This window comes from Poecile atricapillus, chromosome W (genome assembly GCF_030490865.1).
Source record: "Poecile atricapillus isolate bPoeAtr1 chromosome W, bPoeAtr1.hap1, whole genome shotgun sequence".
Lineage (NCBI taxonomy): Eukaryota > Metazoa > Chordata > Aves > Passeriformes > Paridae > Poecile > Poecile atricapillus.
This window is the reverse complement of record NC_081288.1, coordinates 18,697,523-18,715,182: the sequence shown is the minus strand read 5'-3', so window position 1 is coordinate 18,715,182 and position 17,660 is coordinate 18,697,523. Positions and strand designations below refer to the sequence as shown.

General features: G+C 41.9%; 1 protein-coding gene across 2 annotated transcripts in view; it reads right to left on the bottom strand.

Annotated features, from left to right (window-relative positions):
* Window positions 1-5,380: 5,380 nt before the first annotated feature.
* LOC131592191 (acylglycerol kinase, mitochondrial-like) overlaps window positions 5,381-17,660 on the bottom strand; it is a 35,332-nt gene continuing 23,052 nt past the window's right edge. For both annotated transcript variants that reach the window (XM_058863530.1, XM_058863531.1), the window contains 5 exons: window positions 15,541-15,685; window positions 14,359-14,456; window positions 12,087-12,157; window positions 7,761-7,845; window positions 5,381-5,856 (listed from right to left, as the gene is read on the bottom strand). In XM_058863530.1, the coding sequence (XP_058719513.1) occupies window positions 5,719-5,856; window positions 7,761-7,845; window positions 12,087-12,157; window positions 14,359-14,456; window positions 15,541-15,685 (537 nt within the window). In that variant the 3' untranslated portion in view covers window positions 5,381-5,718. The remainder of the gene's footprint in view (window positions 5,857-7,760; window positions 7,846-12,086; window positions 12,158-14,358; window positions 14,457-15,540; window positions 15,686-17,660) is intronic.

The window sequence follows — 17,660 nt, the reverse complement described above, 5'->3', positions numbered from 1 at the left end:
ATCTTCAAACCAGCAAGATGGTCTCCCATTTAACAGGGACCAACGCCACTGAGCCACTTTGCAGTCACTTTGTTTTCCAGCCTCAGCTTGGATGGTGCTGGGCTGGAAGGGGTAGAACAAGTATGCTTTAACTAGTGTCACTAGCCCTTCCTTTGTAGCTGATGGGACTTGTTGCTCCTTTGCTTTAGCACTGTGTCTGCTAATCCTCCTTTTGTTGAGCCTTCAGCACTGCCTGTTGCTTTCCATGTGAGACAGAGAACTACCTTTCAGCTGGAACAACTGAAGTTTGCAGGAGGTTCCCTTGGAGTTTCGTATTCTTAACTGGCACAGCTACTAGGAGCAATGTTTAAAAGCAAGTCTTTTTTTTCTGGGCAGAGCTGCAGAACCAGATGAAACAGGTATTTTCTTATGCTGTGGACAGAACAGGATTCAGTTCCTGAAGGACTGACTAGTCATTACTTCCAGAAAGGCTACCCCAGTAAAGAGTAATCCCTTTGCCATGCAAAATCCAAGAATGGTACTGTGGGTTCTAGGTGTCACATACAGCTTTGCCCCAAATCCTTCAGCCAATAGCAGTATCAGCTTTAAGCTTACTGTTCTTCCTGAACTGTGGCTATAGCTGATGAATTGCTGCTTCTAGTTACAGATTTCAGCACCCTTGGAGGCTCTCTGTGCATTGTAGGAATTCAAACTGTAGCTGATGTACTAGCTGATTGTCCTAGCATTTTATAGGATGAGACAGAGCTTGAACCACTAAGATCTCACCCACACAAAAGCAGGCAAGCACCTTTTTGAAACAGGTGAAACAAATGTTCTCCAAGCATACCCTCTGTGGATTGTCTCCCTCTGGAAGGGAGGAGGCAATTGCTCCTGCAATTTGCCTGTCTCTGAGCACTCACTGCTCTGGCAGCTTTTTCAAGGCTTTGGATGTTTTTGTAGAGAAATATGCTGTTGTTCATACTGTCAGTTGCTCACAACAATTGTAGCATCATCATACTTAGAAGGGTGGGGAAAAATATGTAGAAAGAGGTAAGAACAGCTGAGTATCATTTAATGGAAAGACTGATCTCTTTTCCTTTAGAAATAGCTTTATTATTAAATTGACATCTGAAGTATAAAAGTGGCCAACAACCTGCACACTTTTTCTCTAACTTCCACTTCAGTTTTAACATGCTGTCTGTAGTGACGATCCCTGAGGAAGTACAGCTGAGCTGCCCTTGTATTGCTGTCACTTCTTCAGACATAAAAAGAAAAAAAAACAGAACTGAAACTAGTAGTCTCTAGCAATTTCTCCGCTCACTTTCTTGAAGGTTTGCTAAATAGTTTAGCTGTGGTCAGTTGTTAATGACTTTCTATTCTCTTTGTCAGTAGTTCTTTTGCTAAACTAAACAGAAACAAACCTTTGAGTTAACATTGAAATTTTACAGTCACAACAGCCAGAGGCTTTCTAACACCCTGCATTTAGAGCACAATGTTGTTTACAAGTCCTGTAGACAGCACTGCCAGAGCCCACCAAGCAGAAGCTCCTGAAATTCCTATTTGACATTTACTAAACCTCTACTTTCCAGAAATTAGGTCTTCAGTTGTCAGCAGTAACATGGGTGAAGCACCTACAGTACAGATTACTGTAGAAGTAGCATCTATGTGCTACATCCAGTGGGATGGCTGCAGCCTATTTTGTTCTTCCTTGTAATTTTGCATCCTAACAAGTCTTTCTTGGCAGACAGCTACTACAGAAGTCAGAAGTTGTCCTACAGAAAACAGAAAAAGACTTTCCTCTCCTAACCCTTCCTTATTTGATTAGCTGTAAAAGTGCTTTCACCTGCACTCCTTTTCTAAAAGACACTGCTTTTATTTTTGTCACATGTGAAAAGTCCCAGAGAAGCGGGCAATGGGTACATAATAGAAACAAATTGTTATAAGCTGGGACATGAAGGACTGTTCTGTGGAACCAGTTTAAGTCTTATCTTTCCAGGAGATTATTCAAGCTAAAACAGTTATATGCAGATACTCAAAATCCCCTCCTAGGCACTCAGTTGGTGCTTTGTTGCATACTACCAGCTGGGAGCCATCTGCTTGGGCGTGTTTTGAAAAAGAGGGAGGAAAGTGTGCCTAAGATAAGGGTATTGCTGATTTCTCTTCTCCCTTTGAAGTACTTTGCCTTTACAGTGGTGCCTTCAGTTTCTTGGGTGTAATGTCTCTGGTCACTTGCTGTGATCAGAGCCCAGGTTTGAATGGTGGTTACAGTAACCAGGTCTATGCTGTGCCTCAGTGTGTTCTCCAAAACAAGTCCTTCATTAGCCAGTGCAGGTTCTCAGCTGGTACATACTTAACCAGGAGAACAAGAGCTTCCTAACTGCATCTTAACTCAAGCTGCACTAGACATGTGTAATCAAGCAATGAATTATTACTACTTGTACTATCTGCATCAAAGGGTAAAGCTTATGAGAGACATAAAAGCTCAGTTTTCAATCTGAACAAGCAACACCATGCCAGACATTTAAATCATCCAAGAGTCTTCTCACTGCAAGGTTAGGCCAAGCTGCATAGAGCCAATAAAGAACTATAATGGATACTAAGAAGAAAGGCACTTTATGGAATCAGAATTCAGATTTGTCTTACAGCCATGCTACTTACCGTCTTTTCTAGCATACACAAGGTACTTACTGCAGTGTATCTTACAGCCAATGGTCATGGCTGTCACAGGAGCTGAGCTTGCCTGTCCACCGTCCTTATTCCATCACCTTTTCAAGTAGCTCCCTGTACAGGCTATTCAGTAAAGCAGGGTTATGGTGATACCCCATTTTAGCACCTGTCAAAATTAATGAGCAAAAGGCTGGGAGTAGCTGTGGCCCTCCTGGCCACAGGCTATGCTAGGGACAGGCATGCTTCACTCTGGGAGGTGGAAAGACAGTGGCTCCTGGAATACCAGGGCAAGAGCACTCTATCATAAAGCAAAATTCTAGGTACAAAGCATGCACACTAACCCAAATTCTCATCCTGGCCATTACTTCTAAGTTAGTTGCTGTCTTCTTCCCATCTTCCCAAAACTAGTGGTGTAGTGATTATGGGGAAAGACAGCATAAATGTCTTTTATGAGGGACTGGAATGTATAGACTTAACAGTGTGATCTGTCTGAAACAGGGTACTAAATGCCTGTGAACCAGGATTTTAGATCTTGGTTAATGCAACATGCCATTCAAATGAGAATGTTTAAATGTGATCAAAATAAACAGGTGCCTTGAGGTGGTCCATCATTAGATTGTTATCCTTCCTTTTTATTTATCTTACAGTATTGTAAGCCCTTCTTGAATGGACTGTAAGTTGAAGCCAGGATAAATGTGTTCATGAGTGGGACCTAGGATTCTACTCCTCCTTCCTGTTTTGGAGTTTGTACAAAGAAAGTTTTTTGTGTTGCTGTCAGACAGAACTGAGTCCTTTTCCCAACACTGTACATAGTGGGTTTCAGCCCCTGCCTATTTTATGTAGTTCCTATCTCACACCTCTCCTCTGAATGTCACAATTCAGAGGTCTAGAATTACCATATACTGGAAGAACTCTGAACTGAGAGGAAGGAGAAAATTACTTGAATGCTATTTATACAAGTTACTCAACTTATGCCAATATGAGTATTTAAATACCAGCCTGTGTCTCAGATGATCCTTGGTACTTTAACTTCAAAACAGCATCAGCAATACCAATTCTGAAGGGATCTCTTGGTTACCCTCAGGCAAAGAATCACATTGCAATGGGAGCTATGGAAGAGAATTAGTAATTTTCCCTGTAAAATGGTACAGATGAACAAGGAGCCAGTTTTCACCATCTCACCCCTTGCTACAACTTAGGCTGGTTGTAATTCTAACAGCTCTGATGTTGTTTGCATCTTGCAGATGTGTGGTTGCTCCCATAGACCTGTGGCTCTGTAGAGAAACTGCTTACTAAAAACATGGGTATTTTTTAATACAATTAAAGCTTACCTTTTTGAAATGGCTGCTGCCTTGTCTTTCCGGCCACTGGAGAAAAAACACATTGCTGATTTTATTACAGAAACATCAACCTGAGGAAAAACTCCAGTGGTGAGAACTGCCCTTGACTCTGAATGAGCCAGGGGCTGCAGCACAATGTCCCAGGTGTTTCTGTGGCAAGCAAAAAGAGCAAAGCACAACCACCATGCTCTTTGGAGAGTGACCCAGGGCTCCACTGGGCACTCCTCATTACTGCAAATCAAAAGACGGCACAAACCAGATCCTGTCACCAGCGTAACTATGAAAAGGAACTAGCAGGCTTCTACCCCCTTTGATCTCAGTCAAGAGTTATGGAACAGCTAGGGCTGGAAGGGACTTTAAAGATCACCTATAGTTTAGGTAATTTGTCTCTCCAAAGCGTAGTCCAGGGAAGAACATTCAGTTTGGTTTCAGCATCTTGCAGGAATGCAACTTTGCTTCCCCTTTTGAGGCATTTTTCCTTTAAGATGTTTCCAGCAGAGGATGCTGTTGGAGCACAGGCTGCCAGGATTCAGTCCTTGACAGAGCTGCTGGAAGCCAGCTCACTTATGTCTGTATTTTGATAACAGCAGAGAATCAACAAGTGAACTTAGACTAGACCACAGCTTACACATTGACTCCAGACAATCCCATCAGAAAAATAAGGATAATTTTCTTTCTTCCAGTAAGCAAGGCAGAATCATGTGAATTTCCAAGTCAGAATGAGGGCAACAGACAAGCTTGCCTAAGTCAGTAATACTTCCTTTCAGCAATTAAAGCAAAGCTATAAACAAAAGCTCATAAAAGCAACAAAAGCAATTATGGCACTGAGGCTCAAGGGGATGGAGGTGGCATATGGAGTGGTGAGCACTGTTTACATTAGAGAAGAGCAATCAGACACAATAAATAATAAACATTATTTGGATGTCCTTATTGGCATTAATACTCCTGCAGGAATAAAAGGAATACTTACAAAAAAAAGACTCACTCAGCTTGTTAAAGAGTCTTTCCAAGTGTACTTCCCACAGCTTTGGGTCAATGATGTTTTCCAATTTGCTTCTGTGCAATATACCTAAATTGATCAAAGGAATACATTTCTACTATATAATTACTGGAACCCTGTGCTGTTGAATCTGGCAAGATGAAAAAAATTAACACAGATATCTTATCCAGATACATATGGGGAATTTTTAAACTTGCTCCAAAGCTTTGTATCACCAATCTCCAGTTTATTTTGTGACGGAGTAGATAACCAACCATCTGTTTTAATGTGGCAATTCCAATATTTCATAGAATTTCTTAGCATTACTCCCCCACAATTTTTTTTCCCCACGATCTCAGGTTTTGCAAGATTTTTATGTGGGTAAGTAAATCTAAACTCAGAACGCAAGGACAAGTATACTTAAGTTTTACTTTAATATACAATTGCATTACAGCAGTAGCATCTGGCATACAGCACTCAGCCTGTAGTGCTGTAAATGGAACAATGATGACTTCTTAAGGGAGGGGGAAAAAACGATGCCATCAAGTTAACACGCATTTTTCAGAATTTTCATTTGCATTTTTAACCCCTTTGAGACCAGTCAAATCATACACTTCCAATGGAAGTACCTTGCACATAAAAACAGCCAAAAGGCTTGTTAGTCTCGTGGGGTTAATCAAGTTAGTTAGGTCTCATGTGCCCTGAAAAGACCCTAGTAAGACTGGTGAACACTGGCCCCTCTGCCATGAATTCTCATTGTACTGCTGCCTGCAGCATCTGCTGTCTCATTCTGGGATCGCAGAAGAACCGGAGTTTGCGGGGTAAGAGCTTCACCTCCACAGGCATAGCTTCATACTCCTCATTATCAATGCCAAAGGATCCCTCAGTGCCCTGTGTGCAGATAACAGTTAAACATCAAACATTATTTTGGCAAGGCTGTAATGCTGATTTTACTAATAAAATACAGTTGCATACTTAGCTCACTCTCAACCAAGATGATCCCCTGCCTCTGCCTTCCAGCCCATTTCCTCTCCACAATACAAGGAGACCTATCCTTCAAAGCACAGAATGTATTAAGAATCTGGTGCATAAGGTGTTACCTCACTTAGTTACTAATTAGTGATAATTAAGTGCTAGGAAGGTCTAATGACCCACATTGTTTACACTGAAGGATTCTTTGCTATTGGAACTACAATTATGTGCACTTAGATCTTGGGGCTGCCAGTGGTGACATAAACTAATCTGCAGAAATGCCTGTTAAGTAACTTCCATTAAATCCATGTTACAAACCCCTTTCAGCATTGTTTTACTATATTGATCTGAAACATGAGATGCAAAGTAATTTACTGGCCAGGAATTACTCAGAAGTAGAATTTTCTCAAGCGTTTAATGCTGATAAAGTCACCATGTGATTAAAAGCATTCATCAAAATGGCAGGCTGACTTTACCTAAAAACAACTTCAGTGACTGCTTTACATGCCCTTGACTCACGGGAGGGCTGCACTATGTGGGTATTCAAACCAACTCCAAGGAAACTGGGACACCAGAGCAGCACAGACTAGAGGAACTGGTGCAAGTTCTGGCAGTCAGAGGTACAGCAAAGCAACCCACCTCCAACAACATAAGCTGGTGAGACTCATCTGGGCTGCTTCCAGTTCCTTCACTGGAGCTGGGCCATGGAGTCGAACAGCACTGCTCTGTACCATGCACCCATGTTCTGAAGATCTTAGCAGCAGCTGCAGTATCAACAGCTGATTTTATACCACAACCCTTACTTATGGCCCAGCTGTACTTAGCCCAGCACTGCAGAGTATTCTTTCAGAATCACAAATCTGCCATGATCTGAATTCAGTGGAAGTATTAGGATGCTGGTTAATCATGACATCATAATTCATGATTTTCACTTGGTAGCAACAGATTTTTTTGCCTTTCAACACATTCCTTCTTCCTTAATATGGAATTATTTTGCCAAATGATAGATCACTTGAAGACAGAAATTATCTATAAGATTGATTTCATGTCCTTGTAAAAACAAGAAACTGTCCTCCCAGGGCTGCAATAACAGCTCAGAGGCAGAAAAAGACACATCTAAATTACACAGTCAGACAGAGCTTTGTCTTTTTTCTGTTTCATCATTTCAAAGTTTTGAGGCATTTCCTTGTACCAATCTCAGCTCCTCTGTCCTGTCTTACCCTCTTTTGTCTCTAATATTTATCTTCTTCTCTACAGCACAATGCCTTCTAGGGCAAAATATACACATACTCAATGCTAAGGAGAAGATCCGCGTATCACAGCATATCACAGAATGGGTGTGTTGGAATCAACAGTGGATCATCTGGTCCAACCTCCCTGTTCAAGCAGGGTCATCCCAGAGCACATTGCACAGGATTGTATCCAGATGATTCATATCTCCAGTGAGGGAGACTCCATAACCTCTCTGTGCAGTCTGTTCCAGTGCTTATCTGCACAGTAATTTTTCCTCAGGTTCAAGTGGAACTTCTCATTTGTACGCAATGCACTCAAGTAAGAGACCCTTTAACCACCATGACTGTCTTCATAAAAGATCTGCCATTATTTCCCAGCAGAACAAAGCTCCCCCTTCAGGTTTACAGACCACTTGGGGAGCTGCAGTGTATCTGTCCTGGCAAGGGACTCATTGGCTGCGCTGTGGAACTGAGTGTCTCATTTGCACTGTAATCAATCTCCCAGATTTAGAGTAGGGATTTCTTGAAGTGCAGCATCAACAGGTACAAGAAACAAAGTGAAAGAGTTTTTCAGCTCTCTCAGCTTCTCACCTCTGGAAGTTTTAAGATGCATCTGCTGGCTTGGATGTGCTGACTCCCTTCAGGGCACATGTGTGGATCACGCATCTTTTGACTTCTGTCCAAACCAAAAGAGAGGTAAGGTAAGGACATGCTTCTTTCAGAAACAGCCTTCTTCAGGGATGACATTTTGTTGTGGTAAATCACTATGCATTTGGTGAACTTAGAGGAGATATAGATATGTATTTGTGGGTTTAACTGTGAAAAACTAGAAGAGTCCTTCCCTCTTCTGCTGCAGTCAATGCATATCAGAATGCACTGACAGCCTCTAACCAGCTTCTGCTCTGAGGCTCACTTGAATGTATTTGAACATTGAGCACAGTTTTGTGCCCTTCACTTCCATGCTGAACTGTGCACTTCCTGCAATGACTACCATCTTCTGATATCTCATGCACCTAAGCTTCCCAGCAACCTAAACAACCTCAGCCAAAAAAGACAGAATTATAGTTACTGTGAACCATTAAATTACTATCTAAAAACAACAAAAAAAACCACCCACATTCTTCATATCAACACCAATCAGCACGACATTTCTTATCAGCTGCTTGTGTTATCACTCATGAAGAAACCCTCATCATTTCATCCATTCCACATAACATATCCAGTTTTGACAGTTTCTCTCTTCTGGTGCCTATGAGATTCTTATTTATGTACTCTACTTAGATAAGTGCTGCTTTCCTTCCTACTTCTGGTGATGTCAAAAGGGAGCACATGGAATACAGTTTCCTGTCTTGGGAAGCTGGTGCTGCAAGTACCACGTGGTCTTTTTCAAGGCTTAGGCTGCTGTCCTGTCACTGGCTCAGCTGTTAGAGAACAGTGAGTTGTGATTCCTTTTCCCCACAAGTGCTGCTGCAGAGTGAGCACAAGCTCTGGGCTGTGCTGACCTTCCTCTGGCCTCCTGACTGAGCACACACATAACCTTCTGACTGACCACCAGCAAAGGGTACACTGCACCCCAGGCAGCAACCTCTCTGTTGGGGCTCCTCTCCTGACAGACAGCAACACACAAATAGCAAAGAGAACTGCATAGAATTACAGTGTTAACATATCAGAACTCTCAAGCATGGCAGAATTATCACAGGTATTTCTCTAACAGGCAATGCCTGCTGTCCCCAAATTTCCATTTCTAGAGTGATATGAAAGAAGGATATATTTAAATATTGCCTAGGAAAAGAACATACAAAAAAGCTTGCCAGAATCTCCCTGTACACCAAGTCTTCTGTGCCCTGAGGAAGGCAGCAACTCTGAAGTCACAGAAAATCCCAGAGAAAGAATATGAGAAGAGAGGGTTGAAACATGAGATGAAATCAAGAAAAGCTAAGGAAAGGGCAGGGAAGGACAGAAGCAATATTAACTGTGGAAAGTTTGGTTTTAATCAAATATGTATACACTGAAAGATTGATGAGTGACTGTGAGGGAATGAAACATCCTCCAGCAATATAAATTATAAATCTTTGATGGCATGCAATACAGTCAGTTTATACAGTGCTGTACAAACAAGCAGCAACATTCCCCACTTAAATTTTAACCTGCTTGGAGTTTATCATACAAGGTCCTAGATACTAAATACATACAAGGCATACTCTGGTGAGTGAGCAGATATTTTTGGTCAATGAAGGCACATGAAGCCTTCATCGTGGGGTCAAGGTAAACTCAAAAGAGCCAAGACATAGAATTAAAGATCAGTCAAAGGAGAACACTGGTAGAAGCAAATAAGACACAACTGCACTTGCAGTGATTGCCCCTCTAGTGGTCCAGCATAAAGAAAATCATAATTCATTTCCCTTAGATTCTGCTCCTCATTCTAGACCAGACAGCAATGTGAAATAGGAACAAGACCAGAAGTCTAACAGCAAGTTTCCATTGACTGTTGCAACCTACTCTATGCTGAACCACAAAAATACAGGCAGAGAGATAACCACAACACCTACTACACGTAACACACAACTGGACCCTCATTTTCATAGCCAGAAGCTGCCAATGTGAAATGATTCAGAGTAAGATCTCTAACAAAAAACGCAGTTTTCTGCATTGTAAATGATAACTGTACTCATTCCCTGGAGTGACAGCTCTCCATATTTTCACATACAGAATCTAAACTGGCTACCAGGAGGTGAATAACTTAATGCCACACTTTCCATGACTGCTCTCCTTCCCTGCAGCACTTCTTAGTAAGCACTCCATTGTAAACAACTCTTCTTCCCCCACCTTGTCTAAACATCAGCTCAGTGGCTGTTGTGGATGCTCTTGTTCACACAAATCTGATCCACAGCCAGAGGGCACTTTTATACACCTGGGATGACCTCCTCCTTTCTGTGAAATCCAGCAGCAGCTGCCCTCCAGCACAATGATGCACCCCCACACCTCCTCAGACACACACACACTCCCTGAGCCTCCGCGGTAGTTTCCTGCTGGATGTGTGGTTTTCTCTGTGTGACCCATCAGTTCTCATCAGTTAGCTCATATCAGTGCCCTCTCCAATATAAAAACCCCTTGATATCTGCACCAATAAGGTATTTCCCCTAAAAACTTTTTTCAACCCCCCAAATTCTGGTATTTAAACTATGTACTAAAAAAGAAGAAAAAAGAAAGAGCTGTTTCACACATTTCCAAAGACAAACCCTGTTGGTGCTAGGCAATGGGGGGCCTCTGATAATGGGCTTAACTCAAATCCAGTTGGCAAAGGCACAGTGGGACCTCTGAACACCCTGATTCTGCCTTGAAAAAACAGTGCACCTTTTTTCTGCTGTGACTCCCCTATGTACAACTAACCATCCCCTCCCACTGCTCCCCCACCCCCCACACTCCTCTTTGTCTTTCTTTGTTACCTGCAGGCTTTTTTGGCAGTATTTAATCAAAAGAGCTTGTTTCTCTGAACTTTGCTTGAACAGCTCAAAGCTTTCAGTACTGCCTCTAATTAGCTCTCAACAGTAGGGCAATGGTAATGCTCCTCAGAGGCTTTTTCTGCACGACACTGTAAGTGCAGTCAGAAAATGTGCCACACTACTGCAGGAAGGAGGTCCAGTCAGCACAGGAGGTATTATTTACAATGGGAATACACTTGAATATGCCTCCCTCAAGTCACACAAGCTCATCTACATTCTTCTGCTAGCAAAGTGTTTGAGAACCCAGAATAGCATCTCCTTTGTGAGAACAGATTCTTCTTGCTTCTAGAAGGAAAACTGCCTCCTCCTTTCCCTCTGTAGCATTCAAAGCAAACAAATCAGTCCCAATCAACCATGGTCCACATGATCATGCAATTTAAAAGCAGCTGCAGCTGGTAACCTGACTTACAGTGTATGCATAGGTCAGAAGATTCTGTTCCCACTGAGGCTCCTGGGATGTTCAAATAAGGGGCCTGAGTTACCATTAGTATCATAAACAATATCTTGCAGGAACTATTAGGGTGATGAGAAGCAGGTAAAACTGCACTGAAATCCACCCACTGATTTCACTAGAGGGAGCTCGAAGACTGAGAAAACAGGAAGCAAAAAGGTAATATGGAGAGGAGCTCCCTTGGCTTTAGCAGGAAAATCTGTTGCTGGTAAAACCTGCACTGAACACGCAACGTTATCTGTGAGTGGGACTGTAAGAAGGAGCTGGAAAAGTTCTGATTTGTGTCTTGTGAGAACATGAGGAATAAGCACACCACAAGACAACATCTCAAGCACAAACGAAGCAGTAACACTCAGTTTCTCCACATGCTGCTTCTTCATACCTGCAGCCTTCTTATTCTACATACAAGCAGGACATTTGCTTAAAGTCCCTGTTTAAATTCACATCTTCCAAAGTTCTTCCAGCTCAGACTTAATTTCTCACAAGAGCTACTGAGGCAAGGAAGCTCTTTTTTTCAAAGAGGGCCTGTCTAATCACAGTTCAAGAATTCCCAGGTACCAGCAGTACAAACATACCAGCTCTGTGACCCACCTCTCAATCCACTGAGCAGCTAGGGCTAAGAGATTCTGGGGTAAGTCTGCATAGTTGCCTATAAAACTCAGTAATATCCAAGCAGTAGTGACTTACAGCAACAGGGGAACAGACTAAAGATTTAGCAAACTCAGAATCTAGGAAGAACTCCAGGTTCTGAATACCAACACTCCAGGTTCTGGAGTTCTGCCTTGTTTACAGAAACAGAAGATGAGTAAGAATTTTAAAGAACCAAAGTGTTAGTCCCTGTGAAACAGTACTGACTGGTATGCTTTGCAGTCCTCTGCTTCTGAATTTTGCAGCACAGCATGAGAGAAAACCAGCCCACTTTTCAGAGATCCTGTCCCCTTTCTGCAGCCCTTCCATACTCACCCTCTGTGAACAAACTGCCCTTTGCTGACACTCTCTGCTTCGATGCAAATGTCCATGAAGTCCTCAGTGCGCTGTGCAAAAAAGGATTCAGAAATCAAGCAGTTAACATTTGAAAATGCCACACCCATGATACTGCAATATGTTCACACAATGGCCAGTCCTTTGTCCCGCAAAAGGAGGCAGAAGATATATTTCTGCATTTCATGCTTTATTCAAATGGTAACTTGGGATTTTAATTAGAAATTACAGACAGTATTTTCCCATTAATGAATATTCAATAAATACCACAAGAAGCAAAACAATGAGTCACAGGTTTGGCTTCTTGTTACATTTAAAGACAATAGCAAATCTCTTAGGTTCACTTATTTAATTTCTGTTCAATGGGTCTTTCATGAATTTAAGCAATCGTACAATGATACAACATTTGGCCACCAAACACCACAGTAAGGGAATTTTAAACAATATGAATTGGAAATCAAAGTGTCCTTGATAACAATCCTTGAAACTCCTTATTTAGCTTCTTTCCCATTTACAGCCTGCCCTTAAAATGAGTATACAGTACAGCTTTTTCCAGGAAAGCAACTTTGATTAAGATGCAAATTTTTTTTTCTTTATTTTAACATTTCTGTCCTGGCAAAAGTCCTAGCGCAGATGCAATCAAAATGACAAAAGTAAAAATAAATGCATCTATTAGTGTAACTTGGTTTATTTCTTTGCTGTTCTGCAGAGGCACTGCCTGAGCTGCACCTGTATGGCTTTATCAGCTTCTCTTCAATGGGGCAGCCTCTGCATGAATCTGAGGTGAGACACAGAGACAGGAGTGGCTGGCAGCAGTCAGCAGATATGGCCTGGCATTGATTCCAGAGACCTGTTCAGCTTTGAGGCATACAGGGACAGTGATTTCAACTTTAGGGACTTTAACGCAATAAGGGATCCACACTTGTCGAAAAAGAGATGCAGCATCAAGATCATTCTAACTCTCGAAAAAGGAAAGTACAACTGGTCTAACATGAACTTGTCCATTTTTCTAGACTATGCAACAGACCTGAGAACCCTACATCAGTTCCTTCTTTTCAAAACCAATATTAAAGTGCATCTTGAAAGCCTAAGGGAGACAAACAAAAAAAACAGAAAGAGCATAAGGGCTAGGTTGTAGCAATCAGATACTTTTTCTGTTCTTGGCAGGTCTGTTTGTACTTTACATCACTGGCTCCAATTCAGTTCAACAACCAAAACTCTTGTGTTCAAGTGCCACCTAGAAACCACTAAAAAAAATACCCAAATACTAGTCTCTGTCTAGCTTCTACCATTACTAGAACACTGACGGTCCAAATCATAAACCGCGATGAAAAAGAAACTAAAGTTCATGTGGTATGTTCTCAGGAGAAACCAGGAGAACACATATTGTCCTGCTTGGGCTTTTTTTGGTCTGATCCCACAAGGTAACATACCAATATAACTCACATTTTCATGTTCTTAAAGACCCTAAATTCTAAGGAAGAAATATGTTGCGGTAAGTTCAGCACCTCCTGTTAAGCTGGGTACAGTGGCAAGGGTTTCCTGCAGCCTTGAAGAGGAAATGAAGGGAAGCTCACGGGTATAGGATCATTGTGTTAGCATTTTCCTGTAAAATTAAAGACTGACATCTATCCAAATAGCTTTCACAGCAGTAAAATTGCACCAAAACACAGGCATAAGCCAAAAACAGGCTCTAAAACAGTGAATGAATAGCATGAACATGCTAAGAAGGTTATGACAGGAACAGTTCCTTTGCTGCCTTGCTTCTATTCTTTCAACCACCTGCACTTTCTTTCCTTCAAATCAATGTAGCCCCTGTCCTTTCCCTGGTACCAATTATTTTTAACTCCACTCTGCAAGCATAAAAAACGAGAGAAAAATCAAAAATCCCAGCCAGACACTCAGGCTCGGCCTCCTCCTAGCAGCAGCTGATAAAAGAGAATCATTCTCACATAGGTAAAGAGGGAAAGGAATGCTTCTTGGTGCTTTGTTTACTCATGGGCAATCCTAAAAATTTCTCTATGGCTACTGAAACCTTGCACCAATTCTTTGTGATCCCACTGCATCCCAGTTTTACACTGGTCTTCAGTGCATTTACACTGGCTTTGAAACTTGTGCATCCCTGGATTCAATCATGGACCTATTCTTGCATGAGGTAGTAAATGTTTAAATAGACCCAAGAATGGGAGTTTAGCAAGACAGGAAAACTCTGTGGGCAGGCAGCACCTGGAATCCAATTATTTTATGGTCTTACTGTTAGATCAAGCTGTCTGTTCCGAGTTGCAATGGAAAGCTCAATGGTGGACAGCTTCACCTCTTCCCAGTCCTCTGGGGCTACCTCCTGGGAGACTTCTGCATATCAGAGAGAGAAGGTATCAATCATTAAGTGGAATTTAATTACACAGATCCCTATGAAGAAGATGCCAGACACAAAAATCAGTCTGGGCCATTTTGGCCACTAGTTTTGTTTCTCTAAAATGTCAGAATCTTAAAAAAGTAAAAGGGAGCTTGGGAGTACTGAAGAAAAAATACCATCAGCATTTATACACAGCATAAAAGACAAGCACAGAACATCACAGCCCTGTGAGTCCTTATGTCCAGGGATTAACAGATCTCCTGGGCTGGTGACAGGAACATTTAGAAAACCCATGAAATGCTAGTGCCAAAAAAACAGGAATCCGATGTTCAGGAGGCTGTGGTAACACATTTTCTACAGGAGGCAGCTCCACAGTTCAGTTGTCATCCCCAAGTCACTTGGTTCATGCTCCTGCATGAATCACCTCTGCTAGCTAAGGAGGAACGAGGTCTTTGCACCAGACTGTGCAAAATACCCACTCTTCTTCCTCCTGTGGCCTGCCATGTGCACTGCCCAGACAACAGGCCAAACCAAGAGAGACTCAGAGAACACAAAGTTTATGGTACAGGAAGAATTTAACATAATAAGAGAAATTTAGGGCTTCTGCATGGCCCAAATTTTACTGTTCTATTTAGAGTAACATTTGCTGCTCTGTGTCAGGAACTCTCCCCACCCTGGAAAACAAGGGCTGCTTCTCTCTTTCCAGCCCACTATGAAGCCATTCTGCTGGAAGAAGATTTCAAGAAGCTCACCCAGAAGTGCCAAGTATCCTCTATGGATGCCTCCATTGCAATGGCAACTGTGAGTCCAGGGAATGCCCTGGGATCTTTACAAAGGAGTATTTGTTTATGAGACCACAAACACTGGCAGGATGACTCTGTTCAGTTTTTGACAGATGCCACTAGAACAGTCTTGACAAAAATCACAGTTTAAATAAATAAAAAAAAGAAACAAACGAAGAAGTAACAGTAATAAAAAAGACAGCAGTAAAGTAGACATGCCCTCCACACAACACACCCCTGGATCTGTTAGAGGAGTAGAACATGCATGTGAGTTTATGCCAGAACACTCCCAGCCCACCTTTTGGACGTGACCAGTACGAAAGAAGTCGTCTGTAAAGCCTCACATGAAAAGGAAGTCTGGATGACTCCTCCTCCGGCTCTTCTGGAGGTCTCTCAGTTGGACCCAGGTATATGAGAGCAGCTTGATGTTTCTGAGGCCACTCCTTGTATTTGCATGGAAAGAAACGACAGAAGATAAAAGGGCATTTTGTTTAGGGCATTACCTGTTTATTCTGTTTAGTCCTGTAGCCCATCTATTGTGTACTCACACGTAGTCCTGCAGAGCTACCCAGACCCCCCCCACTGCCTTTATGGCTCTCCAGTCTCCAGGTTCACTGGTGAGATGACACTTCTGCAGTTTCAAAAAGATCACCCACAGTTTCCAAATCCACTGATCTAATCCTTCCCTGCACAGAAGTCAGGGTGTTTTCCCCTCCATGAACAGGGGGAGATGGGGATGTATCCTTTGCTGCTGATGTGTGGCAGGGTGACACAGCTGCTTCCGGCTGGAGGGAACAACCCAAACCAGACAGGCCAACAGTGATGTTTGAAAGCACAGTTGGCTTCTGCATGGCACAAAGGCAACCTCAAAGAGCAACTGCTCAGTGGGATCCAGTGCAAACAGACAAAGACTACAGTGCTGTGTGCAGCCAAGGGGCACTAAAACCTGACAGGCCTTTGTTCTCCAGCAACTCAAACAATCCAGATCTGACCTGATAGGCAGGTGCTTCTAAACAGTAACACAACAGCTCTTAAGGCAAGTCATGTGAGCTCTATAAAGCAACTTAAAAAAAGAAAAAGAAAAAGAAAAGTACTAACACATTATTCTTGGTGATATTTCAGATTCCAGTACCAGGGCTACAGAAGAACCTTAGCTTTTGAAATATCTCTGCTGACAAAGTTTATTTCCTGTCATTGTTTTGAAAATAATTTCCGAAATGCTCCAAGCACAGGACTTATGGAAAGAATAACTGAATTGTTTTTTAAATCTATATACTAAAACAACACAGCCAAGAGCCCACATTAACTCAATACAATTATTTTTCAATGTACAAAACTTCAGAAGTCATTTTGGATCATATAGCACAGGTTGTTAAATTAATTCACCTCACACCTCTGAGAGCAAGGAAAGACTCCATTCTCATAGTCACATAATAAGCAGCACAGAGGTTGTATCAGTAGGGCAGTACACAAACAATAAATATTAATGATTAAATGGAAAAGCAGCTGTGATAATTTTTTGTATATTTTCTATATGCATAATTATTAAATATAATTTACTGTGTATTTTAGAAGGGATGATAACACTCAGAACAATGCCCCTACCAATACCAGAGGTGATGTTTCCCGTTACACTTTTTTTCAGCTACAGATCATCCTGTTTCAAAAGACACCCACAGTAAAAACAGAAAATATGAAGTGTGGAGCAGCAACCACAAGCCAGGAAGAGATTAAACTCAACAGGCTGGAGCCACTTCTTGTAGAAATTAACAAAATGATAACATAAGAGGCACATAAAGCAATGAATACCACAATTAGGTGAGATCAGCTAGAAAGTTGTCTATCTAAATGGCTAAAGAAGTGGGCACTTCTCTTTAACCTTCAGCAGGTTAAACAGATCTTTTTAATGTACAATTAATAGCTCACCAGAGAAGTCCACTATCACCACCCCCAGCTCAGCCTAAGCCCTCAAAGGATATGAGAAAGGAGGTGGACAGAAACTAAGAACAGTTTTCTACCTAGAATGCCAGCACACAGAAACATAACCTCAAATTTTCTGGGGACTGGTGGGGGGAGGGGGAAACCCACTCCAACTTTCCTGTATACATTACTTTTAAGTCCCCCTTTACAGGAGTTTCCTATAAAGGAAGCATTGTCACTCTCACAGCCAGCATGGCTAGACTGCACTATTTCATCTACTGTACCAGCTCCTGGGTATTTTCACTGCCTTTCATGAGGTTCCTTATATGTTCAGAGAACAGGAAAACCACGTGAAGGAAAATGCCTTACCTTTCATGCAGGTCAAATTTTAATCTTTCCAGGATCAGTTTTAAGTAACAGAAAAGTTTAAGGTGAGATAAAAGCTATTCATCTTCATGTTCGTTTTACTACACAAGGAAGTCTGATAATCAATGTGCA